The following is a 27,703-nucleotide window of genomic DNA, read 5'->3' as shown; positions in this document are numbered from 1 at the left end:
ATTCTCCCAATATTTCAAAGACTTTCTCCTGTACTCACTGACCATTCTAAGATGTTATGTGGTACCAAAAATAAGAACTACAACGCATTTCAACTATTAGTGTGTACAGATGGTGAGGAATTTGGTTTCTCCAAGTAGGTCATAAACTGAAGGTAGAAATTAGTATAGTCCCCAGCAGATGGGTGAAAACCCAGTTTCCCACCATATTATTAAGCTACCTGATTGATGTAGCTTAGTTTAAGTGGGTAGGTATGATTTTAGTTTGGTCAGGAACTAATATAGAAGAATATGGAGTCATAAAACCTGAGTTTGAACCCTGGTTGCACCACTCACTGTGCTTTTGGGCAATTTATTTAACCTCCCCAAATTTCCAAGTTCCAAAACTTTGAAATAAGGATAATACCAAAACTTTAAAAGGTGGCTGTGATTAGAAGAGATACTGTTATAAAGTAGCTAACATAACACCTGGTATATATTACTTGCTCAGTAAATGTGATTTCCCTTTTTAACTTGCTGCCTGTGCAATCCTACACAGCGTTCAGCATTGTCTGATGACAATGTATTACATCTGAAAACAGTATGCAGCAAATACCTCTGCGTCTTTCAGCTCAAGAACAGGCACGTACAAAATCTCCTTTTCCAGTGTTTTTATTTGCACATTTAACATTCACAAATCATTTTACAGATTTATTTTTTCCACAGGTTCATTATTTACAGGAAAGATCAGGATTAAAATGGAGTATTGAAGAGAACCAAGAAATTACCAGCCGTGATGGCATAGAGTACAAAGGCTCTGAAAGAAACAGAACAGAGTGAACAAGAGCAGCGTGTGGCCACTTTCTACCAGGTGGAACCACTGACTTCATTAAGGCAAAGCCCTTACTCTGTTATTTCCCCCATCTAGTTTAAACCAAGTAAAAAAGGATTTTATTCTCACACTACTGCTCTCTGAGGTCCTAGAAATATAATTGGTATTATAAGTGACTAGATGCTTCCCCTGACTATAAACACCTGAATAAACAGGTTAAATTTTGATGCATTAACCATCCCTCTGGGAGAATTAAAATGAAAGAGGCAGAAGTCACTTGACTCAAGACTTCAGGAAAAAGGAGAGGAGTGCGTGCGTGTGTGCGTGTGTTGGGTGTGGGGAAAGGAGACAAAAGGGGCTCAAGGTGGGGGAGGGCAGTAAACCTAACACTTTCCAATGTACAACTGCTCTTGTGTTTTTCTCAGATGCTAATATAGTGTTCTATTACTCGGGGGGGGGGGAGAATGAAAGTTATCTATCTCCAGTCAGTTGTAGGGTGTAATGGCTAATGACAGGGAGCGTAAACTGGGAAAGGGGTACATTCATTTCATGTACATAACAATGCAATTCAAAACTGTGTCCTACTATGCTCCCACCTACAGTGTTTTCCTATTTTAAATCAGTTTACTGTGTGACCTTGGACAATTTACTTAACCTTTCTGTGACTCAATTTTCTACTTGTAAAATGAAAATTGTAGCACTTTATGTTAAGGAGTAGAGGAGATATATAATAAGCACTTAAGAAGAGTGCATGGCCAAATCAATAGAGACAGCAGATTGGTGGTTGCCAGAGGCTGGGGAGAAGGGGAGAAAGGGAAAAGGAAGTGATGCTACTGGATATGGGAGTTTATTGTGATGTGATGAAAATGTTCTAAAATGAGCTAGTGGTGATAATGACATAATTATGTGAATATACTGAAAAATCACTTAATTGTACGTCACTTTAAAAGGGTGAATTTTATGGTAAAGTATATCTCAATAAAGCTGTTATAAAAATCCTTAAAAAAATAGAATATTGCCTGGCACAATGTAAGTGCCCAATAAATGTTAGCCATTATTAGTAGTAATATTATTGTCATTATTATTACTTGGCCATCCTATGGCCTGAGTAAATCCCTAGAAATTCTTTATTTTCAATAAAAGCCCACGGAATCTAGAAAAGTATTTCTAATTTACATACATGAATTTACATTCACACATTTATTTCTATCCAAATTGTCTCAGAAATTAACAGTCTAATTAAGAAAAACAATTTCAGTATTTTACTCTGGAATAAAACAGCTCATGCAATGGATGTCTGATCATATCATTATAGCGTTTAGATAAATTTCAATGATTTGATGTCACCCAAGAATTTGAAATGACAGGAGATTTTCATTTTCATATTCAGGAATAAACAGGAAGTCCAGGTATAGTAAGTAGTTAGATTATAAGAAGTATACAATTAAATCTTCAAATACAGGCTTGCTAGCCTTCTAATCACATCTGGGGGATACTTTATAAAAAGACAAATATAGTAAACAGTAAAATGCTGACTGGTCCTATGCCCTGTGACAAGCCCACCTTGCCCAACAACAGAAAAAACCCATCACAATAAAAAGATCCTATTTAGCTCATGTAAAAGACTCCTAAGAGGCAAAAGACTTGACAATTAATGGTTGACATTTAAGACTACACTGCACATTCAAATAAGTTTGCATCGGTTGAGTTTTTGTAATCTGAACAGCAATTACATCCAGTCTTCACCTTTCCTATTGCTAAAGAATGTGACAACGGAGGCTCAATGTCAGAAGTAGGAGCAGCAAATGACAAGCCAGGACAGTAGTGATGCACCACAGTCGGCAAAGATGTACCACATCTGGCAATGATGCTGACACACTTGAGTTTCACCTAAAGCACGAAACCTCCCAATTCCTAGAACAGGGTTTCCTTTGTTAAAAGCCCCTTCTCTTCTAGCTTTCTTTCTATAATTAGTCATGTGCCTTTGTAGCAAACCAGGGAAAACTGTATTGAGGGTTACAACTTCCACATACTCAGGTTTTCTGCCATAGAGAGCAATGCACTTTTTTTTGCATATATTATGAAAATAATCATTTATACCATAAAACTGACCATTCATTTTCAGAAAGACAATCTCCATTTTACTCATCTTCATTTAAATCAAATGAAGCCATTCCTTAAGTCACCCCAGAGCAACAGATTAATACACAGAACGAGCTGCCTTAATACCCAATACAATAACCCCCTCCCTCCACCCACACAACCCCCACCCCAGTTGTAGCCTTAAAACTTTCTGACCAAAATATTTAGCCTGAGTAACATTCGGTAGGCAATTCCCTTTTGAGAAACATGATCATTTCTTTAATTTTATATTATAACTATTGGGACAGATTATGAAATAACTTTGGAAGGGAGATATTTTTAGTAAGAGATTAGCAAATTTCAGACAATGGAAATGGATGATAACTTAAGGACCAATTTCAAAATCAGAACCAGTTTCAAAATACTGTCTTGATCAATTCAAGACTGAAAAATTGGCTTTGTGCTCACCAGGTTTATTTTAAAATTTAGAAGGGAAATTGAAATGAATACAAATATAGAACCAAAACCTCTGGACAAGACTGGGACAGAGGGGACCAACTTTGTAATGCTCGGTAATTTAATAACACTCTAAGAACCCATTTGTCCTAGTAGTGTTCTTAGTTCATCTGGGAATGGAGAAAATATGTTTTTAAAATTATATATCTATGTGTAGATAGTCTTTAGATACAAAATGAATAAATATTTAGATTCCATGATAAAGAAAAGCTGTGGAATAAATTCCTATCTTTATAAGTAACTATATATACAATGAATGTTTCCTGCCTGCCTCCTAATCTTTTGTCCATTAAGAGTTCTTCAATGTGCAATTTATAGAAGGCAGTAGCTCATATTACCCTAAAGGAGCCCTGTTTAGCTTAGAATCAGCCTTTCCAGACACTCTGCTCCCTGAAAAGCCTTCACACTTGTGTGTATAAATAGCTGAGAATACAAGTAGGTGCACGTGTGCAAAAAAAGTACTTGTCTAAAGAAGAGCTAAGTAGCTTTACAAATAAACTCTAAAACCAGGAAAATAAATTGCTATTCCCCGACCCAAAAAGCACATCTAATGAAAAAACTGCTAAGTCCCCTATGAAGAGGTGGCAGCTGTAAATCCACGTCATCCACCGTCATGCTCTACACATCTAGTTGTTCTGTGAACCAGCCATCAGAACACGAAATCCCTCCATGTGCACAAGGTTAAACGCAGGCTTTCGATACAACTTTACTTTCTAGTTAGAGGCCAGACTACACAGAATTAAAAAAAGTATTCCTTAGAGCTATGCTATATCCAAACTGCCTCATTCTACCCTTAAGAAGCAAGTGCCCAAATGATAATATGCATTAAGGACCTACCAATCTAAATTTCTGAGGTCTTACACTTGGGTAAGTTCAAGCACTGGTCCACTGAGAGCTTTAACGAAAGGAAAATTACATACTGACTGCTAACAGCTTACATATTCAGAGCTAGGGAGTAAGATTAAAAACCAGAGTGTCACTGAGGTGCTGTTAACAAGCATGGCGGAAAGGGGACTATACAGAACGACTAAAGAAGCTGATTCTTTAGATGTCCTTTGCTTTTTTAAAAAGCAACAAGTGCAGAATTTTCTCCAGTCAAAATCTGAATACTAGTTAATGCATGTTTTCTCCTCCCCAATTACGAACCCCCTTCCCAACCTCTGTCATTGCCTTTTTAAGCCTAAGAAAGAAATACAACAAAACGGAGAGACTACCCATTCCTATTTATGAAAAGAGAGGCATATTCTAATAGTCATAAGGCAATGTGTTTAAGAGCTGCACCTGAACCGCTACTCTCCAAACTGAAAATACAGTTGCTAATCCCACTCAACCTGCAGGATGTATCCATGTGCTTCCCGCATCATTGGTTGTCACTCAAATGGACCACAGTGACCCTATCATGCCTCAAGGCAGCACTATACTGCATGTACTATGTATTTTAAAGAAATAACATCAAGAGGCAAAGGACAGCCTTTCAAACTTCAGTCCTTACAGAAGCAGGGATGGTGCTTTATGGCTCCCTTCTGATCTCCTCGCATACCAAATACCTCCAAAATTAGACAAAAGAGGGCCAAAGGGAAAGCTCCACGGTGAATTGCATCTTTCAGATGAGCTTTCGATTCACTGATTTTTAATTTCCATTTCCGGATTTACTGAGGAGTGAATGTGAGAATCATCCAACTGATGACAAAATAGAACAAGAAAACGGGATAAATGGCCAGGGCTTTGCGGTTTGGAGGCTGGCTGTCGGCAAGAAAAGCTGTAGAGGCTAAAGAAAACAAACAAAACAAAATGGAATCTTTAATATAGTAAGAGTGTCACAACCACTAACATTTACTACATTTTAATGTGCTTGGCATAGTCTGGCACACAGAATTATACCAAAAGTTCCGTTATATTTGTGATCTTCAGAGAAAAAGGCATTCTGCAGCACAGATTTCCACACAGTTGAGAGCTACTTGTTTCCAATACTTTGAAAGTTTTCAAACATTTCACACGAAAATCTTTCTAAAAGGCGCTTCCTACCCTTTTCGGAGAAGTTACTGACCTATGCTGAATACGCTGAGAAAGATGTATAAGGCGAGCTGCTCCTACGGCAAATGGCCTCATACTGCTGTGCTTTTTGAGTAATTGCTCTCATTATTAAGTTGTTGGCTCTTTTAGATGCCATCCCTCTTGTCCACTCCGGAAATGAGACTCCTCCTTTCACTCATCAGTGATCACCCTCCATGGGCAATCTCTCCTGAACAACCATCTCATATCCTGCCATCCCAGGAAGAGCTGCCCACTTACCTCCTCTGTGTCCCCACCATACCCTGCACAGACCTCCATCTCCCACCTGGGACACCTAGTGCCCTTAAGTGTTTACATGTCTGGCTGCTCCACTAAGTTCTGAACTCTGAGGATAGAGACCATGCCTAGCACAATGCCTGACACATAGTTTGTGCTCAAGAAATAGTTGCTGAATTAAAAAATGGAATGCCTCTCTCTCTTCTAAGATTCTACTTTCTGAACTGCTATAAGCCTGCACACTGGATATTCAGAACTACAAGTATGGTAAATTATCAGACTCTAAGTGAGGGAATGAGGGGGTTCTCCCATGGGCAAAGCACTTGAGCTTAACACAGTCTTCATGATATCAATTCTGGCACTCTCAGACCTTACTTCTTGGATTTTAACCATGTTCCAGAGCAAAGATATGTTAATGCACTTAAAAATATTAGGCAGTCTGTCTATCCCATGAAGTAAGAAGCCAGTGAACAGTTCTAGTTGAAGGGAGAATTTTAAGAGAATTTTAGGAATGCAACAACCACGAGCACATAGCAATCACTGCCTCCGCTATGGGCTCTTCCTAATCTTTGGCAGGATTTTCTACTGAGGCAGAAGAGTACTCTGTGATGATATACCTAACAACCTATACTGGGAAGTGGTATAATACAGTTCTAAACAGGTGTGTCACCTGCTTGGGTTTGAAACTTATTCACTAGTTATGTGTCCTAGGGCAAGTTGCTTAACCTCACTGGGTCTCTTCCTCATCTGTAAGAATGTGACTAATAATACTAGTTTTTATTTATTAGAGTTGTTGTGAGGGTTAAGTGAGATAATACATATAAAGCATTCACAACAGTGCTTGGCCTAGAATAAGCAATCTGTATGTAAATGGTGGCTACCATTCTTATCATGATTAATTTGTCAGGAAAAGGCCCAAGTCATTTCTCAAGTCACCTACGCCTCCTATATGCTAGGATCCGAGCTAGTTCTAGGGTAATCTCCTTTCCCGACCCTATCCATTATTTAAGAATAAATAAGAAAGGATATGATTGTCCACATCTCAGAAGTCCAGATATCCAACTCAGGTAAGATGGACAGCATCCCTATCATTGTCTACTTAGAGAAGAGGGTTCTATGGATGATACTGGCAAGAATCATACCACTCAGGACTGAGGAGTTACACTGCACCTCATCCGGTCTTTGTCTCTAACTCATGTTTTTGTCTGCTTTGCTATTGCAGAGATAAGTACACTCTTACCTACTATAGACCAGGCAAACATCACGATCACCACAAAAAGCCGGACCATGAAGTTTATAGGTCCTGGCTCAGCCAAAAGCACCAACCGGCAAACCAGCATTGCCACTGTCAAGGGAAGTATACAGTAACCCAGCACACAGAGGCTCTGAAAAAAAGATCTAAAAAAATAACATACATCCGTAAAGATCATAAATATACCTGATCTGTATCATGACACAGTTTATTACAGAGATTTCTATATATCGTGGATTATTACCTTCCTCCAAATACATAATACCTATACCCGAACATTGATTTTATGAGGATAGGCTTTTGTATTAAGCATATGCTTTAATTTTTCTCTCCCCATACTCTTCCTCCTTTCCTCTCAAACTCCTTGAGAGTCAATCATCTAGGGTACCAGATGATCTACTCTAATTCCTAGAGACTTCCTTCTCCCACTGAACCTCTAAGACAGTGGTTCTTAATCTCTTCTAGTTTAAAGACCTATTTGAGAATTTGTTGAAAGCTATGGACCATCTCTTCCACAAAATGGACATAATCTTCTAACACAAAAAAGTCTCCATGTGATTTCAGGAGCTGGAGAGAGCATATGAAACTTATCAGAGGACCCTAGATAATTTAAGGTAAGTTAAACTACGTTATCTCTGTTCAGTGGGTTTAAGAGAACTTTCTCTTTAGCCCTCATTTATTTTCATTTTTCTTTTAACATAAAATATCTAACTAGCCAGACTTCCTTAAAAATCTAAGATATGTTACCTGGCTAGGGAAAAGGTACATTTTAATAATACTCACATGTTTCCTCCAAGAAGTTTTGAGTTGAGGGTGATGGTAACTGCACCAAACCAGACAATGACAAACACTTCTGCAAACTGGGGCCCTCCATCCTTTTCACTATCTATAGAGCTTCTTTGAAGCATTCTGTGACAAGAAAATGGCATGAGAATTGCTTCATCTTTTACTTAGAGCAATAAAGTTAAGGCAAACTTTGAATCAGGGAGCTGTCCTAAACCTCACCTGAAGATCTGTAATATGTAGGTTGTACGAAAGCAAAAGGCCAGAAATATTTGGCAAGGCTCCCTTATTTCCAATTCCAAATGCCTCAGAACTACAAGGGTCGCCTGATTTGGCCTTGTTGGTATGTGTAAATGGATTACTAAAGACCTTTTTGGTCAAGCAGAGGTTATAAACTGAAGGATCAAATGTGGCTCATAGACACAAGACTTAAAGTGGGTTTAAATTCAAGTGACAGTATTTTAAAATCGGGAGGTTTCACTTAAAAATATCTATTCCTGGATTTTTTTGAAAAACCTTTAGAATTTCTAACAGTGGGCCTACATTCCTACATGGCAACAACTGGGAACAGTTGACTGACATAGCAGCAGGTCCCTTCACAAGGTGCTTCAGGTCATCAAATCCCACACACATTTAGGTTACTTCTCTAGCCCTTAGACACATGTGTATTTGTAATCTTTCAGTTAAGGCTTTAGTTCTGACATTTATTTATCATTTTTTTAAAGGTTTTATTTATTTGAGAGAGAGATAACACAGCAAGAGAGAAAGCATGAGCGGGGGTGGGGGCGGAGGGAGAGGGAGAAACAGGCTCCCCACTGAGCAGGGAGCGTGATGCGGGGCTGGATGCCAGGACCCCGGGATCATGACCTGAGCCCAAGGCAGACACTTAACTGACTGAGCCACCCAGGTGCCCCCAGTTCTGACATTTCAAAATGGAAACAGTCTATAACCCTATTTAGTTTATTTTTTTGAATCAAAACACAGATTATTACTAAAAGGCATTGCTTTAAAATGGAGTAGTTGAATAGTCACTTAAATATCTTCTCTTTGTCTAAGAATTTTACAGACATAAACTGTTTTGAGTTGTGGACTAGAACACTTGGACTCAGTGTCATTTCTTTTCCGGAAAAATAACAACACCAAGCTCACAACCTCTTTTTATCACATAGTATAGAGGAGTCACACAGTAAGTCTCACCCTGCTACAGGCTTCTGTATTCTACAGCTGTACGAACTCCATTCTGAGTCCTGACAGTCCGATGCAAGGAATGCTGGCACTCATCACTTGTCTGGAATCTCTACTGCTTCAGCATGGTACGATGGGAGAACATTTACAGGCCTCGAAGGCAGGAGATCCAGAAAGTGATCCTAGTTCTGTCACTAGGTGTGTAAACTAGAGTAATCAATTTTCCATGCTACCAATGTTTATATTCCCCTCTCCAATGGAACTTTGCTCTTCTGTCCTCTCCCTTTAAATACAATGTGTACGGAAAGCCTAAAACTTTGAAACATGATCTTGCTTTGAACTCTACCACTTCTACTCTAATTTATTCTCATTCGTTTTATTATTAAGATTTAAAATGAATTATGTTTGCAAATAAACAGTGCTTAAATCTATAGATTATTTACTTCATTTAGTTTAATGATGGGGAGGTGCATGAGGTAAACAAATGTCAGTTCAACAGAAATGGCTAAAACAGGCTAAGAAGTTATCGGTAAACAGAGAAGAGCGCAATTTTCACATCTTTAATTCCATCACTCTTTGAATTGATCTGGAAACCAACTTGACTTTTTAGATTTAAATCATAAGGCATACGGTATGTGACAGAACTCCTAAATGAAATAATTGAAATTCTCCTCAATTTTGAAACTGCACACAAAAAAGTATAGTCTATCTCAAATGACAAAGGAAGGAAATTTAAGTACTTACAATGCAAGTGTCACACAAAGGATCAAAGGGCCCCATAGATCCCCTACAAGGCAAGAAAAAAACAGAAGACTGTTAAGAAACAACTATGTAGTATTTACTATCTTTATTCCAGTATCCACCTCTCCTACTCCTGGAATTCAGACATCAAGGCTCTTTCTGTCTGCCCAAGACTTCCCACCTCTCCTACCCCTCTACCTGCCTTCCCTGCTCCCCGATTCTGAATGCCCTTCTTCATACATCCTTTAAATTTTGTTGACTTCATAGACCACAAATCACCCCTCTCCCACCTATTAAGCCGCATTCTAGCATGCTATAAAGACCAATGGGCCAGGAGTCAAAAGACTTAGGTGACCCACCCTCAGAAAGACTAGAGCCAAGTCACTCCATCAAACTGAAACTACACTAGACAAGGCAAGTATAATCAGGTTCACCTCAAGAATATGAGAAAGGACGCTGAGACGGAAGCGACTTCCCCAAGTTTATATAAACAATTAGGTGTGGGGGTGGGACCAGAACCTTGGTCTTCTGAGTCCTACTCCAAAGTTCTTTCCACTCTGCCACACTGCTTCCCTTTTATAATCATTACATTGAACTAGTATGGAATTGCTCTTCTTACAGGTGAAAAAACAGGCCAATATTGGTAATTTCATAAGGTCAAACCTTAGCAAATAACATGAAAGCTATTAGAGAAGTATAAAAAATAAAAGTATTAGACCTGCCAACATCAAGTCTAAGCACAGTGGTTCTCAATTAATAGCTGTTAGGTAAATTCATCAGCCAACAGTTCAGTAACATACAGCTTCCAGCAAAATTACCTTCCTCCACTGATATGAAAAAAGATACATACACCATTTATAACTTTAACCTCATATGTACATAACTTGAAAGAAGTATGCATATGTACATACTAACATTGTATTTTTTTTTCATATTATATACGTAATTTTGACACCACTGTGGAAAGTTTGGAAAAGATATAAAGAAAAATCATAATCCTACCACTCTGACAAAATATTATTTTTCTTGTTAAAATTTTGAACTTATCGGGGCGCCTGAGTGGCACAGGGGTTAAGCGTCTGCCTTCAGCTCAGGGCGTGATCCCGGCGTTATGGGATCGAGCCCCACATCAGGCTCCTCCGCTATGAGCCTGCTTCTTCCTCTCCCACTCCCCCTGCCTGTGTTCCCTCTCTCACTGGCTGTCTCTATCTCTGTCAAATAAATAAATAAAATCTTTAAAAAAAATTTTTGAACTTATCAACTAAAAAAGTGAATTCAAGTACAACTGACATTAATACACTGGCTTTTAAAAAATACACTGAGTTTTTTTTAATTCATAAAAAGTCTGTAACAGTATTTTGAAACTATTTTCTTAATATATATAGATATATCTATCTATATCTATCTATCTATATATATCTAGATCTATCTCTCCCTATATATATATATATATATATCACAAAATTTACCATTTTAGTCACTTTTAAGTGTCCAGGCTTTGAGTACATTCATTGTTGTACAACCTTCGTATCATCCATCTCCAGAACTTTTTCATCTTCCCAAACTAAAACTCCAAACCATGAAATAATAACTCCCATTCCCCACTTAGCCTCCGGCAATTGTCATTTGACTTTCTATCAATTCAACTACTCTAGGAACCTAATATGAGTGAAGGGTATTCAGGAGGGCACGTATTGCATGGAGCACTGGGTGTTATACGCAAACAAAGAATCATGGAGCACTACATCAAAAACTAATGATGTACCGTATGGTGACTAACATATCATAATTTAAAAAAACATATGTCCTTTTGTGACTGGCTTATTTTACCTAGCACAATGTCTTTACGGCTCATCCATGTTGTAGTATGGATCAGAATTTCACTCCTTTTTAAAACTAAGTCATATTCCATCAGTAAATGGTATATGCCATGGTGGATATACCACAATTTGTTTATCCATCCATCCACCTTTCGGCTATTGTGAATAAGGCTGCTATGAACATGGGTGTACAAATATCTGCTCGAGTTCCTGCTTTTAATTTTTGAGTATATATCCAGAAAGGGAATTGCTGGATCATATAGTAATTCTATGCTTAATTTTCTGAGGAACCACCATGCCATTTTGCACAGCAGCTGTACCATTTTACACTCCCACTAGCAATGCACAAGGGTTCCAATTTCTCCACATTCTCACCAACACTTGTTACTTTCTGTTTCTTTGATAATGGCCATCCTACTGGGTGTGAAGTGATACTGCATTGTGGTTTTTTTTACTTGTTTTTAAGTAGTGAATTTTTTTCCTTGCCACTTTGCCAAGGGCTATGCTAACAGGGCAGGGCAGAAGTGCAAATTTGGGCCGTGACTGACTTACCCTTTGTGCCAGCCTATCTGTCTATCCCCACAAGGTCTGGGAATGGACCTTAACACATGACGCAGCTAATCATCATCACCGATCAGCAAAATAATACACTGGTTCTGTACTGTCACTGAAGCAACCTTGTTTTGGACTGAACCACAGCAGCAGTTGAAAGGATAACTTCGTATCTGGGATCGCAGTGGTAGAACGGGAAGGGCAATGAACTTGAAAATTGGGTTCTAGTCCTGCCTGTGTCATCTTTGACCAGACACTCAGCTTCTCTGAGAGTCATTTTCTTCATCTATGAAATAGGAGCAATAACTCCTATTTCACAAGGTTGTTGTAAGGATTAAAAAAGATGTGTGTGTGTGTAGGGGGAGGCGAAGGCACTAGAATAACAGCTACCACTTATGGAGTGCCTACTAAATGTCAGATGCTGTGCGAGGTGGTTGATGTGCATTATCTCTAATCCTCACCAGCAGATCCACGTTACCATCTCCACTTTAACAGAGGAAGAAACCGGAGCCTCAGAAAAGTTGACTGTCTTATCCAAGATTACAGAGGTAGTGATGGAACCACTATTCAAATTCAGATCTGTCCATGCTCTTTCCACTACATACCAGCAGCAGCAAATCATGTCAGCTCCAACCCACAGTGTACTATGTTAGAAAAGATTCTGACGCTGCATCCATGTGCCGCATAGTTGACATCCCTACATTATAGCTGAAATGCTGCCAAAATAGAAGGTACACTCATGTACAACATCATTGTTACTATTCTCAAACAACTGATTCAATCTTTCTGATAAAGGGTACTATGAAAGTAAAAATAAAAGGTCTAACAATTTTAATAATAAATTCTAAATAAGAGCATGATTTATTACAAACACTGTTTTGATAGACCTCTTGGACAAAAAGAGCAGTCATCAGACTAATAGTTCTGCAAATAGAAATGTCAATAAAGGTGCTATTAATTTGTTAATCCTTAATGGGTATTAGCTGTTATTCTAATTTAAAATTCAAACATTTTGTCTTTCCCTTGGAGACTGTCAGCTCTTTGGCTGAATAAAGTCCTTATGTGTTTGCAGCTTCCAGAAATATTTTTTGCAGTGGTTGTTATAGCAGGTGAAGACATACAGTCTGTATTTCTTGATGAAGACAACATACTAGGCAAAATCTTCCAATCTCTGAAATTCCATTGTAAATGTTTAAATTCTTCCAAAATGTTCATTTGCATATTCATTTACATATTTTTTCATCCTGCAAAATGTCAGTTTTCTTATCACAGACATTTAGCCAAGTACTTATGATAAGGTACAGTGAAAAACAGCAAATCCTCAAAAAACTCATATACTTACAATCTCTCAAAAGAGTATTACTTTTCCTTGGGTACAAAACATGCATGAATTTTTTTCCAACAGCTTTTAGATCACGCATCTGAAAGACATAAACAACTTGTTGTTCTGTCATGACCAAGGTTACCAAGTAGTCCCCTCACTTAATTTGCTCAAATTTCTTTTAACCTGGGAGTCCTTCATTGAATTTGGGAACTATAATTCCAGCTTAACTCCTTCACTATACAAACAAACAGAAAGGTAGGACATTTCTATTAACTTTTTTTCTTTTCTTTTTTAAACTTATTTAAGTTCAATTAATTAACATATAATGTATAATTGGTTTCAGAGGTAGAGGTCAGTGATTCATCAGTCTAATATACTACCCAGTGCTCTATTAACTTTTTTATTAACTCCTTAAGCCAACATTTAACTCTTTTCCACATCCACGAGCTGTTTTGATCTTTAAAGCTCTGTAAAAGAGAAATATAGCTGTCCCAATATGTTACTTAAAGAAACTAAAATAACAGAACTATTAAAATACTCTGCAAAACATGGCATCTGACTTTCAATTCATAACTGATGAAGTCCCAAGGGCCAATTAGCCTGCTCCCTAGCTAGCACATTATACACAATATAAAACAAATTAATTTCCAACATTCCCAATTTAACTGGTAAATGAATCCTAGAAGCCAGATTTTTAAAAATCAAGAAATCAAGACAGTTGAGGGGCGACTAAGTGGCTCAGGTCATGATCTCACAGTCCTGGGAATCGAAAACCCTGTTGGGATCCCTGCTCAGTGAGGAATCTGCTTCTCCTTCTCACTCCTCCTCCCGCCCCCCCCCCGCTCATTCCAACCCCCCTAAAATAAATTTTAAAAAGTCTTTAAAAAAATCAAGACATTTGAGGAAGAGTATGGTAATACAAATATAACCTGTCAAAATATAGTTGAGATAATTCCGTCCTGATTTTTTTCACCTAGAAATTTCTTCATGTCATTAACACTTCTTTGTAAATACATTTTTAATGGTTGTTTAGTATTCCGCCACATAGATGTAACATAATTTACTTAACTGACATCCCCTCTGTTGTTCAATTTCCCCTTATTATAAGGAGTGCTGTAATAAACATCTTTGTATATTAATATTTTTCTGTATTTTGAAAAATATTTTTAAAAAAATTTCCATATACTGTATGTGGATCAGAATTATCAGCTTAAAAATATTTGAACATTTTAAGATTCTTAATACTCATTATAGCCAAACTGCTCTCCAACTGTACCAAATTATGCTCCAGGGGAAAATCTTAAATTTCAATAAATAAGATATACTGAAAATCAGTGAGCCAAACAAAAATAATAACAAAGTGCTATAGTTATTTAGTCCCATGATACTGAACAGAAGTTCCCTCAGCTAGTCTCACTTACAATGGTATTCTGAACAGATTCATTTAATGTGGAGCTGTCAAATTCCCGAATGTGAGATCTCATAGGAATGGTGATTTCTCCTTCCACGGGGATGTCTTGTGAGATTGATATATCAGAAAGGCCTGCAAACTGAGAAAAGTTGGGGAAAAAAATTAAAGTCTGTAATCAACTGCAGCATTCCTCAAAGACATCATTTCCTAGTGAGTAGTGACTATATCTTTTTGTAGGGTCTTACACAGTTTTTAAAGTAAGGTATTAGTTGACCAGCCATTAAACAATGCTGTCAACAAAAATTCTCAAATGCTTATTTCTTTTAATTTAAAGAAGGAGATGGCATATGACGGAAAAAATTACGAAGTAAATGCCATAGACACTTTCTTGCCCTCAAATATTTGCTTTCTTTCAAGCATGAAACCTTCATGTGGTACAAGCTAGCAGGATTGCAAAGTTATTTGAAAACAACCTTTCGGCAATCACATCTTCACACAGCCACAATTCTGTAGCTCTTCTGCTCCTTGGTAGGCTCTGGTGGCCTCTGCTGGCTAGAAAGGAATGTTAGGTGAAGACTAATGGGAAACTGGGAAGAACAGGGAAATAGGTTACCTGGCAAATCAGATCAAATAACATTTCCAAAGTTAATTATAAGATTGCAAGCTTATAAACTCTTACGCTCATCTGCCAAATTTTATTATTGTAACTAAAACTCTGAAACCTTCAAGTTCCTAAGAAAACAAAAGCAATCCCTTCTCATATGGATTTTGGCCCAACAGGCACAATATTTAGAGGGTAGCAGTTGCAGGTAAATGAAGTACAAGACAGTATACTGAAATGTGAGGAAGAATAAAGTTGCTCAAAGAACTTACAAAAAATAACTTCTCAAACACGCCTTTAACAAGAAATGCAAATTAAAGCTACTTGTAATAAAAAATTTTCCCTGTTAAGACTGGCAAAAATCCAACAGTCTGACAACATACTCTGCGGGTGAAGCATTCACACACGTCTGGTGGGGATACAAAATGGTACTACAGTCTACTGAAGATGAATCTGGCAATGTCTAGCAAATTTATATATGGATCACCCATTGACTCAGCAATGCCACTTTTAGGAGTCTAAAGACAAAGTGGCAAAAACACAAAAAGACATATACACAAAACTATTTATTATAACACTACTTGTAAAAGCAAAAACCTGAAAATAACTCATATGCCCATCAACAGAGGACTACTTGAATAAAGTATGGGATATGCACATAACAGAGTTCTATGCAGCTGTAAAAGGATCGGGAGTATCTCCAAAGAACTATTTATGGAGTGTTAAATTTAAAAAAGCAACGTGGAGAAAAGTTTCTATAATATGCTACCATTTACCTAAGAAAGGAGAGAATACAAATATACACTCTCGGACCTGAATGTTATCTTTTAAATGTAAGAAATGTGTACAAAATAAATCATGCAGTGTGACGCACGTCATATGTAAGAAGTAAGGCATATGATTTTTTTTTAAAAGAGGCTTCCTATTAAGGAAAGGGGGGAATAAGGTAGAGGAGACAGGGAGAGAAGCCAGGCTTCTTCAAATAGAAGTTGTTCTATATGTATAACTTGAAATCATATAAATAGTTCACATAATTATGAAACAAAATTAAAACTTAAAAGAAGTCCTTAAGACTGAAAGAAAAATGAAACAAATGAACCTACCGTATATTGAATTAAATGCACAACCACACAGAGAGCAACTATGTCAAGTGACTTTAAAACACTGTAATTTGACTTGTGATTAGGATGTAGAAAGCTGGAAAGAATATCCCTCCCACTAGAACAACGAGAAAAAGTTAAACTACAAAATCATAACTTTCCTCGAACCCATCAGAGAGCTGAGGTTGTATGGCAACCAAGCAGCCTGAATAAAATCTAAGGAAAAGAGAGGTGCTTCCAGGAAAACATGGGACATGAGCATTACTCTGCACATTGTAGCACAACACAAACACAGAATGACACCAGGTGTCACACAGATGCTTAAGAATTTGGCTAAAATTTAAAATGAATTGCTAAAGGCCAAACATGGACTAGTACGAGGGTACAGAATCCCTGGAAGCATCAGACACAAGGGGAGTTCACACCCACTTGCAGAGTCTTCACAAGCTTTCATTGGGTCTAGGTTTTGGGGAGGGGAGCAGCTGCCAATTCCGAGAAAAGCAAAGAGCCCTGCTCAGACCTTCTCCCCTACAGAATAAGAGCTTTAGAGCTTCTGGGGGAACTCTGTTGTCTCTAGGGCACAGGCGAAGACCCACTGTGGCTGGGGAAAGGGAAAAGACAAATCTCTCTACTCCTGGGGGAGGGATAAGAAAACATCCTGAGGCCAGACCACTACAGTCTCCTTCGGCTAGGTGAGAAACAGGATCACTGAGAAAGTCCCACTCAGGAGACACAGGGATACACGGACTACCTAAGGCTGAGGTTGGACCAAAACAGCAAAGAATCCCCCCTCCCAGAACCCACCCCCCAGGCTAGCAAGTATGGAGTCAAAACCAACAGCAGTCTACTGCTAGGGGAGGGGCTAGAGGTTGGAGAGAGAACCACTATCTTATGCAAGGGCAAAGGGAAAGTGTAGAAAGCTGAGAACAGAACAGAAACATTAGCAAAAACACTGGGGTGATCTAGCACCCACCCCAAGCACAATGTAATAGAAGAGGAATTTGAAGGTTCCCACAGAAAGGATAAAACCCAAACACAATTCAACTCCTGACCAGACTAATTTAATCCCCACTGTAAAAACTTAGCAGAAAAGATGTGCCATTTCCAGGCAGTCTCTACTGTTCTATACATGATGGCCAGCATTTAATATAAAAAATTTAGGCCTCCCCCACAATGAAGAAACAACCCACTATGATGAGACATAGCAGACAGACTCTGAGACAACCCAGACGTTAGAATTATCAGAGGAAAATTAAGAGAAGATTTATATCTTAAAGGCTCTAGAAGAAAAGGCATATGCACAAATGATGGTGAATTTCTGCAAAGAGATGGAAACTGTAAAAGTCAAATGGTAATGCCAGAAACAAATGAACACAGTAACAGATGAAAAATGCCTTTGACAGCTTTATCTGTAGATTTAACACAGCCAAAGAAAGAAATCAGTGATAGGTCAGTCAAAATTACCAGACTAAAACAAAAAGATAAAATCTTAAAGAGAAAAAAATATATCAAATCATGCATGGTTGTACACCTTAAACTTATACACTGTTATGTCAATTATATCTCAATGAAACTAGAAAAACAAACAAAACCCAAAACAGAATAAGCATCCAAGAACTGTGGGTCAATATTAAATGGTCTAATACATATATAACTGAAATCCCAGAAGAAGAGAAAATGTGTCTGAAGAAATATTTGGAAAGATAATGGCTGATATTTTCCAAAAATAATGACACACATCAATTGACAGATCCAAGCCCAGAGAACTCCACTCAAGAAAGATAAATACCTAAAGACAAAACAAAACCAAAAATCCACAAACCTGGACACAAACTACTGAAAAGCAAAAAAAAAAAAAAAAAAAAAAAAAAAAAAAAAAAAAGGAAATCCTGAAGGCAGCCAGAGAAAAGAAACGGAATTCAGAGGAACCAAGATATAGAACAGACAATTCACCCAAAACTACCCAAGCTAGAAGAAAATGGAAGCACCTTTAGAATGCTGACAAAAACTATCAACCCAGAATTCTAAACCCAGGAAAAATAGCTATCAAAAATGAAGGCAAAATACTTTTTTCAGACAAGCAAAAGCTGAGACACACCCTACAAGAAAGGTTAAAGAAAGATCTTCAGGAGTATGATATCAGAATGAAACTTGGATTTACACAGGAAGAGAAGATCTCCAGTAGTGGTTAAAATAAAGATAAATAGAAAAAAATATTTTTTATTTATTTTTAATTTTTTATAATAATTTTGTATTGTTATGTTAGTCACCACACAGTATATCCTTAGTTTTTGATGTAGTGTTCCATGATTCATTATTTCCATATAACACCATGCAATATGTGCCCTCCTTACTACCCATCATTGGCCTATCCCAGTCCCCCACACCCCTCCCCTCTGAAGCCCTCAGTTTGTTTCCCAGTGTCCATAGTCTCTTGTGGTTCATTCCCCCTTCTGTTTACCCCCCCTTCATTCTTCCCTTCCTCCTACTACCGATCTCCCTGCTATTTCTTATGTTCCATAAATGAGTGAAACCATATGATAATTGTCTTTCTCTGCTTGACTTATTTCACTTAGCATAATCTCCTCCAGTCCAGTCCATGTTGCTGCAAATGTTGGGTAATCATTCTTTCTGATGGCTGAGTAATATTCCATTGTATATATGGACCACATCTTCTTTATCCAGTCATCTGCTGAAGGGCATCTCGGCTCCTTCCACGATTTAGCTATTGTGGACAATGCTGCTATGAACATTGGGGTGCATATGGCCCTTCTCTTCACTACGTCTGTATCTTTCGGGTAAATACCCAGTAGTGCAATTGCTGGGTCATAGGGTAGCTCAATTTTTAACTTTTTAAGGGACCTCCACACTGTTTTCCAAAGTGGCTGTACCAACTTGCATTCCCACCAACAGTGTAAGAGGGATCCCCTTTCTCCACATCCTCTCCAACATTTGTTGTTTCCTGCCTTGTCCATTTTTGCCATTCTAACTGGCGTAAGATGGTATCTCAGTGTGGTTTTGATTTGAATTTCCTTGATGGCTAATGATTTTGAACATTTTTTCATGTGTCTGTTAGCCATTTGTATGTCTTCATTGGAAAAGTGTCTGTTCATATCTTCTGCCCATTTTTTGATTTGATTATTTGTTTCTCGTGTATTGAGTTTGAGAAGTTCTTTGTAGATCTTGGATGCCAGTCTTTTATCTGTCATTTGCAAACAACTTTTCCCATTCCGTGGGCTGCCTCTTAGTTTTTTTGACTATTTCCTTGGCTGTGCAGAAGCTTTTGATCTTGATGAAGTCCCACAAGTTCATTTTTTCTTTTGTTTCTCTTGTCTTTGGAGATGTATCATGAAAAAGATTGCTGTGGCTGATGTCGTAGAGGTTGCTGCCTATGTTCTCCTCTAGGATTTTGATGGATTCCTGTCTCACATTGAGGTCTTTCATCCATTTGGAGTTTATCTTTGTGTATGGCGTGAGAGAGTGGTCAAGTTTCATTCTTTTGCATGTAGCTGTCCAATTTTCCCAGTACCATTTATTGAAGAGACTGTCTATTTTCCAAGGGATGTTTTTTCCTGCTTTGACAAAGACTAGTTGCCCATAGAGCCAAGGGTCCATTTCTGGGTCCTCTATTCTGTTCCATTGGTCTATGTGTCTGTTTTTGTGCCAGTACCATGCTGTTGTTGTGAACACAGCTTTGTAGTATAGCTTGAAATCTGGCAACGTGATGCCCCACATTTCTTCTTGTTTTAAATTATTCTAAAAGATGATTGCCTAGAGCAAGGGTCACAAACCTTTTTCTGTAAAGGGCCCCAAAAGTAAGTGTTTCAGGCTCTCAGAGCCATGTAGATTCTGTGGCAACTACCCAACTCTGCTGCTGTAGCATGAAAGCAGTCCAAGACAAGACATAAACAATTAATAAAACCTTATTTATAAAAATACATAGTGGGCCAGATTTTAAATCATAAAAATATGACATTTAGGAGATAAATGGAAATTTGAACACTGACCACATATTTGATATTAGGGAATTACTAATTTTTTGGATGTACTAATGATATCGTGGTTATGTTCTTTAAAAACAGACTTCTTTTCTTTTAGAGATACATGTTAAATATTTACTAAAGTAATGATACCTGAGATGTGCTTCAAAATAGTACAGAAGGGAAATGGATAGGGCTATAGAAGAAAGAAGATTGGCCATAAATTCATAAGTATTGAAGGTTAGGTACCTGAGGGTATATTTTACCATTGTACTTTTGTATGTCTCTGAAACTTTTCTTACTAAATAGTTAAAAAACAAATATTTCTAATTTTAGGGGCCATGTCAGTTCTTTTTTATTCTTGCCCCTCCTCCATGCGAAATGAACCTGAATACAATCAAGCCTCTATATCTTAGAGTTTACAGGAAATATGTGGATAGAAGAACATACTAAAAATACCATGAGTATACAATCAGCCAAATACAGAAAGTGGAGAATTCTACAAGACAAAAGACTGAATTTAAACAAATAAATTACATTAAAAATAGGAGAACATTTATTTAGTAAGAGAAACTTAAGAGACTTATTATCCAAATGCAATTTGTTGACTTTGGATCCTAATTTGGACAAACTATAAAAACACGTTTTTAGAAAATTGTGAGATGATCAGCAGAGATTAGGTGATACTGAGAAATTAGTTTTGTTATTGTGATAACAAAAAACATCCTTCCCTGTTAGAGAAACACACTGATGTATTTGTAGGTGAAGTGATATGTCTGGGATTTGCTTTTAAACACTCAGAAAAGATCACGAAAGACAATGAGAGACCATTAAAGATTGAAGGGAACTAAGGAAAAATAACAACTCAAGGCAATGTGAGATTCTGGATAAGATCCTGGAACATTAGTAGAAAACCTGATAAAATTCAAACAAGCTCTGTAATTTAGTTAATATTATTGTGCCAGTGTTAATTTACTGATTCTGATCATTGTACTACGGTTATGTACAATGTTAACAGAGGAAACTGGGTAAGGGCTATATAGGAACTCTCTGTTGCAGCTTTCCTGTATGTATAAAATTAGTTAAAAACAAACAGGTTAGAATTCATACTCCAAAGAAAAAGGAACCTTTGTGCACTGTGTGGGAAAGCAAACTGGTGCAGCCACTGTGGAAAACAGTATGGAGGTTCTTCAAAAAATTAAAAATGGAACTACCATAGGATCTAGTAATACCACTTGTGGGTATTTACCCAAAGAAAACAAAAACACTAATTTGAAAAGATATATGCACCCTTATGTTTACTGCAGCATTATTTACAATAGCCAAGATATGGAAGCAACCCAAGTGTCCACTGATAGATGAATGGATAAAGAAGATGTGGTATATCTGTACAATGGAATATTATTCAGCCATAAAAAAGAATGCGATCTTGACATCTGCAGCAACATGGATGGATCTAGAGGGTAAGTAATGCTAAGTAAAATAAGTCAGAGAAAGACAAGTACCATATGATTTCACTCATATGTGGAATTTAGGAAACAAAAACAAATGAACAAAGAAAAAAAAGAGACCGGAAAACCAGACTCTTAAACATAGAGAACAAATTTGTGGTTGCAAGATGGGAGGTTGATTGGGGGGGGAGGGTGAAAAAGATAAAGAGGATTAAGAGTACACTTACTGTGATGAGCACTGAGATGTGTATAGAATTGTCAAATCATTATATTGTACACCTGAAACTATTATAACACTGTATGTTAATTATACTTGAACTCAAAAAATAAATTAAAAAAAAAAGATTAAACAAAAAAAATCATACTCCAGGAAAAAAAAATGTTGGGGAGATGAAATAAGAATAGCAGAATTTTGATAGGTACCTGGGTTCATCAGACCACTCTTTATTTATATACTTAAAAGCTTTTGTAATACAATTTTTAAATACATCACTTCCTTGTTTCTGCCATTCCCTCAAACTACTCTCCTTCCCCTCCTCTCCCTGATCAAATTGCTCTGCATGCGCCCACTCCCTTAATCCTTTGTAATTTGGCACTGGCCTTCCCACAACTTTACTTTCCCCATGGCTCTGTAACAGTGACCTCCTAATCAAGAAGTACAAGGATCCTTTCACCCTCTAAATATTCTTCAGCACTTAATATGTAAACCACCCCTTTTGAAGCTGTATTCTCTCACTACTATGACACTGACCTTTCAAGCTCCAGGATTGCTATTTTGAGTTTTCATGCTGCCTGCAACTGCTAGGGAAGGCAAAACAGTACAGAAGGGATGAGCTTCAAAGCCAAACTGGGCTCTGCCCTCACTTGGAGACAACACCATCGTAAGAATTAGTAACACCAGCATTGCACCTAGCACACGGTCAATGCTCAACATATGATATTTGGAGAGTACTGGTTAAGAGTGCTGCAGGAAGCCATCCAGCTCTATCATTTACTATCTATGTGACACTGAGCAGGTTCCTTAACCTTTCCATACCTCAGTTCCTCATCTATAAAACTGAGAGAATAGTATCATCATCACAGGTTGTTGTGAGGAAGAAATGCATTACTTTGTGTAAAGCACTTAGTAGGAGGCTCACAGCAGGGGCTAGATACATGTTAGCTCTAGTTCAAGATTCCCAGGGGGTCAATTCCAGTTCTATCACTTGTATAATGAAGAATTTGGCTGCCTTTTGTCTCCTGTTCCTGGAAGGTAGCCTCTAAACCCTTGGAATTTCCTAGATGATAGTGTTATTTTTGTTATTCATGGTGGGCCCTAACAGTTTAGCTAATGGGTGAGTCATGGTAGGCCCCTAGACAGTTTATGCTAATGAGATGACAGCATGGGGGCAAACCATTCCAGACAGACAAAACACAAGATCAGAGGGTTGAAGCTTTGACTCCTGTGACATAAACCTGGCCTCTGGGGAGGGGAGGAGTCAATGATCTAGTCAATCATAAAAAAACACAAAGACTCTAGATACATGATGAGTGCACTGCCCTGGTTGGCAATATTCTGCCTATTGTCACAGATCGATGTATCAAGGAGTTAACATGGTCCTGACTCCACAAGAAGACAAGGAAGCTTTGTGTTACGGACCCTCCCAGACCTCACCCTATGCATCTCCCCCTTTAGCTGGTTTGGATTGTATCCTCTTGCTATAATAAAACTGTAATTTTAAGTATGTGCTGTCCTGAATTCTATGAACCATTCTAGTGAAATATGGAGCTTGAGGGGATCACGGGAACCCCCGAATTTGCAGCCAGCAGGTCAGAAGCAAGGGTGGTCCTGGGAACATCCAAACTTGTGGCCGGTGTCTGAAGTAAGGGCAGTCTTGTGGAAGACTGTGCCCTTAACCTGTGAAGTTTGGCCTAACTCCAGCTAATTGGTTTAAAAAGCCACTGCAGTCACTAAAGTGTCATGTGATTCCTATCTTATCACCCATGCCAATATTTCCTCAGTCTTCTTTTCTCAAGAGAATTAGTGATACGGTTCAGAGAGCTGAGCCAGGATCTGTGGAATTCAAACCCCACATATGACAAACAGGACTTCTAGGCCCTCAGCTAGTGGACTTGGTCTCTGACTAGCCTCTCAGTGGGGATGAAAGGTGACTTAAACCCAATATCCTTCTCTTCTCCCTGTGCAGTAGGCTCATGCACATATATGTACATGTGTACACAGAAACCCATGTGTACACTTTGCTGCCTGGCTTGGGCCAATGAGGGGAGCAGGTAGAGGCAGGGCCAAAAAGATACAGTAGAAGCAGGGACTGCAGCCTTAAGCAAGGAGGTGGGACTAGATGGGTTATACTACTGACCAAAATCCTGGAGCAAAGAGTCAACAAGTGCTCTTTTTCCTGCTCCCCAAACAAACAATAGATAGATACTACCAAAGACTGTCTTCTCAACTCTATGCAAATGACTCCTAATTAAACCTAGTCCTGACTTGTGAGCCCTGAAGTTCAGGTTTTAGACAAACTGCCTGCTGGATATCTATTGGATGGCCTGCCAGTATCTAAAACTAAACATGTCCAAAAGTGAATCAATCAACTTTTAGGATCCTCATCCTCCTCTTACATATTTCTCTTCAAGGCATCAGTATCCTCCCATTTGTCTACAGCCTTGCTTTTCAAAATATGGCACTGGGAGCAGCAGCAGTATCACCTGGAAGCTTGTCAGAAATGCAGAATCTCAGGTTTCATCTCAGACCTACCAAATCAGAATCTGCGATTTAACAAGATTCCCCCAGATGATTGTTACGCACATTACAGTTCAAAAAACTCTTATCCAAGACATTCTCCCTAGCACTCCAAACCCTCAAGGATCCTGCCTGTCTCTAGTCTTCATGACTCCCACCACTGCTATAGTCCAGGTAGCAAATCACTTGTTCCTAGAACTACTGGTTTCGCTGATCTAGATTCCAAGTATTCCTCATGGTAACTCTCCCTCAATTATTTTGTCAAATTCATGATTTTAAATCCTTCCCTGCTCAAAAATTTCCACTGGCTCCTCATTGCCCATTAAACCTCCAAACTTAGTAGTCAATAAGAAGAAATAACATTTATTGCATGATCATTACGTGCCAGGCACTCTACCAAGTGTTTTACATGTCTTAACTCATTTAATCCACCTAACAACCCTATGAGCTAATTATTACTGTATCTTCATTCTACAGATGGGGAACCTAAGGCATGGAGAGGTTAAATGGCAGAGCTGAGAATCAAACCTAGGCAATTTGACCCCAGTGCACAAATTCCTAATCACTGTTTCATACTGCCTCCCTAATTCAGTAGCCTTATTTTTTTAAGGCTTACCTCCTAAGACTTCCCTGTACTTTAGCCAAAGTGATCTACCTGTTGTTCCATAAATACATTAACACTTCCCAACTTCTGTACCCTCACCCATGAGAGGTTGTGCAGTGTTAATGGAAATAATCCGGGCTTCAGAAGCAAGCCTAGTTTCAAATTTTAGGCCTGGCCACTAACTGGTTCTAAGACCCTAGGGAAATCATCAAACCTCTCTGAGTCTCCTCTCCTCATCTGCAAGTAAAACACTTTAAAAACCACCTAACTGAAATGGTTGCTGTGAAGTTTAGAAAATATGCGAGAATGTCTAGTACAATCCTGGCACATAGCAGGTGCTCAACCATTGATAGCCCTTATGCTCACCTGAAATTTCAAATCCTACCCACCCTCTAACGCCCTCTCAAATATAACTTCTACTTTGTAGCTTGTTTTGTCATCCAGATTGGACATGATAGCATCTTCCTTTAAATTTTGTTACTAATGTAACTCTGATTTGCTACCTTATTTTAGCATTGTACCTTTGCTGTATGAGACTGTAAGCACCATAAGGGCAAGCCATTTGTATGCCCTAAAACAGCTAGCATAATGCATTGCACATTGTGGGAGTTCAATAAACACTACTGAATAGAAGTGGGTTGGACATTGCGCAATGAATTACCAGAACCACTAAAATTAATTTGGGAAAACTTCATTAAAAAAGAGGTGGAACAGGAACTAAAAAGAGCTAAGCACCTGTAACTATGTCACACGAGGCACTGTGTGTATAATAGCTCATTAGTACTCTCATTAATTCTGTGATGAGTTACTATCCCATTTTCCAAATGAGGAAACTCACAAATGTTCCATGAAAACTTGGACCCACTCACTCTCTTTCATTGCTGTATCCCCAGTGCCTAAAGGAGCACCTGGAACATAGTAGGTGCTCAATAAATATTTGTTGAGTGAATGAAGAGATGAAAAAATAGTGCTAGTAAGCAGAACCAGGACTAGAAGCAATTTCACCTGACTCCCAGTTCAGTCCTCTGCTATGTTAATTTGTCAATTTAAAACAGAGGAAAGGGATGTACCATTTATTAAACAACTGCTGTAAAACTGAATACCATTTGAGAAGAGGGGTCTTAGGCCAGAACGTTGAATAATTACACTCCTCAGTTCATGACACTGATTGTGTTTGACACTTTACATAAATTGTATCATTTGATCTTCCTAAAAACTCTTTGAGGCAGGTATTTTTACATTCATTTTACAGACGAAGAAACACTCTCCATGAAATGATTTGCCCAAACTCTCATAAGAGGCAGAGCGGGTGATTCCAGCCCAGGTAAGTTTAACTCCAAAACCTGTGTTCTTAAATATTTGTCCAGGCTTTGGGCTTGTACTTGCAAAGCAAATCGTACCCCCTGCACAGACAGGAACAAGATAGCATCATGAAGAGCTGAGCATCATGAAGAGCATTGCAAGGAGCTGCAACAAGGAGGGCAGGGATTAAACCAAGACTACTGAGGTCACTGAACAAATCAATAATCAAGTTATAACGTCCTATGGGAAGCAATCTCATTAATCCAAGAATGCTGCTACTCGAACAAGAACGAGCGACAGAACTTGATAACATGAAGGACAGCAGAAACAAAGATATTTAAGAAATCACCTAAAGCTCGGCATTTAACACAATGTACGGGAGAACAAGCCCTGACAGTAGAGGACAGGAAAGTGAGTAGGAGTTTCACAAGAAGGCGTGGAAGGAACGAGGACTGAGGGAAAGCGGTTAACCCAAAGAGCGGGTGCAGTGTTGACACTGGTTTTGGCATCGGGTATAGGACGGGCCTACCGGGAGGAAGGAGTTCCAGCCTTCTCAGGCCAGGAGCCCGTCACCAGACTTCCTTAAGGGCACTCTGCCTCACCCTCAGTCCCTTTTGCCATAGAACCCAAGCTCACCAGGGGCCTGGGCGATGTCGTCCCCGGATCTCCCGAAGACTCGGCCGCTTTCGCCATCTTGGCCCTCCTTCTCCCGGGTCGCTCCCACAGGCCTTTGCGGAACCTGAGACGTGGAGGCCGCGGCTGGTCAGCGCGTCATCGCGCGGCGGTCGCGTCACCGAAAGGCGCCTGGCAATGGCCGTCGGTCCCGGGGCGTCGCTGTCCCTGGCCTTTGGGTGTCCGGGAGCGATCCGAGTCGCCGCGCCCGGCTTCGCTTCGCTTCTTAGGAACCACAGGTCCCGTTAGACATGCTCCCCCTTTCATACTTAACCCCAATCCTCAGATCGCTGCACGGCTACCTTTTTTTTTTTTGTCTTTAATCCACGCACCCGCGCACCCGTTTCTCGCTCTCAGGGCGGCTCTGCAGAGCTTGCACTTCACGGAAAAAGCCTGCGCCTCCCCGGCCCCAGAAAAAATTCGCGTTTCCGTGCTCCTGAATAAAGAGATCAAGCCCTCCTGACCAACTGCTCCCTCCGCCGTCGCTCCTGCC

At 38.9% G+C, this 27,703-nt stretch overlaps 1 protein-coding gene across 2 annotated transcripts; it reads right to left on the bottom strand.

Annotated features, from left to right (window-relative positions):
* Positions 1 to 632: 632 nt before the first annotated feature.
* YIPF6 (Yip1 domain family member 6) lies at positions 633 to 27,703 on the bottom strand. 2 transcript variants are annotated; one of them, XM_026485810.4, is made up of 7 exons: positions 27,175 to 27,703; positions 14,774 to 14,902; positions 13,371 to 13,449; positions 9,660 to 9,702; positions 7,731 to 7,856; positions 6,936 to 7,093; positions 633 to 5,174 (listed from the first exon to the last, which is right to left on the bottom strand). In XM_026485810.4, the coding sequence occupies exons 1-7, from the start codon at positions 27,229 to 27,231 to the stop codon at positions 5,056 to 5,058; spliced, it is 711 nt and encodes a 236-aa protein (XP_026341595.1). In that variant the 5' UTR covers positions 27,232 to 27,703; the 3' UTR covers positions 633 to 5,055. The 2 variants fall into 2 exon arrangements, with proteins under 2 accessions (XP_026341595.1, XP_044235247.1); XM_044379312.3 differs by lacking the exon at positions 6,936 to 7,093 and having other exon boundaries at positions 27,175 to 27,406.

This window comes from Ursus arctos, chromosome X, assembly GCF_023065955.2.
Source record: "Ursus arctos isolate Adak ecotype North America chromosome X, UrsArc2.0, whole genome shotgun sequence".
Classification (NCBI taxonomy): Eukaryota; Metazoa; Chordata; class Mammalia; order Carnivora; family Ursidae; genus Ursus; species Ursus arctos.
The sequence above is the reverse complement of the archived record's forward strand: the minus strand, read 5'-3'. Positions and strand labels throughout refer to the sequence as shown.

Bases quoted from the DNA above. Each gene is read 5' to 3' on its own strand.
- YIPF6 (XM_026485810.4), bottom strand. From the start codon at position 27,231: ATGGCGAAAGCGGCCGAGTCTTCGGGAGATCCGGGGACGACATCGCCC. The intron at 9,703-13,370 runs GTAAGTATATGA...CTTGCCTTGTAG, and splicing joins TAATACTCTTTTGAGAGATT to GGGATCTATGGGGCCCTTTG. The intron at 7,857-9,659 runs GTAAGTACTTAA...TTCTTGTCACAG, and splicing joins CTTTGTGTGACACTTGCATT to AATGCTTCAAAGAAGCTCTA.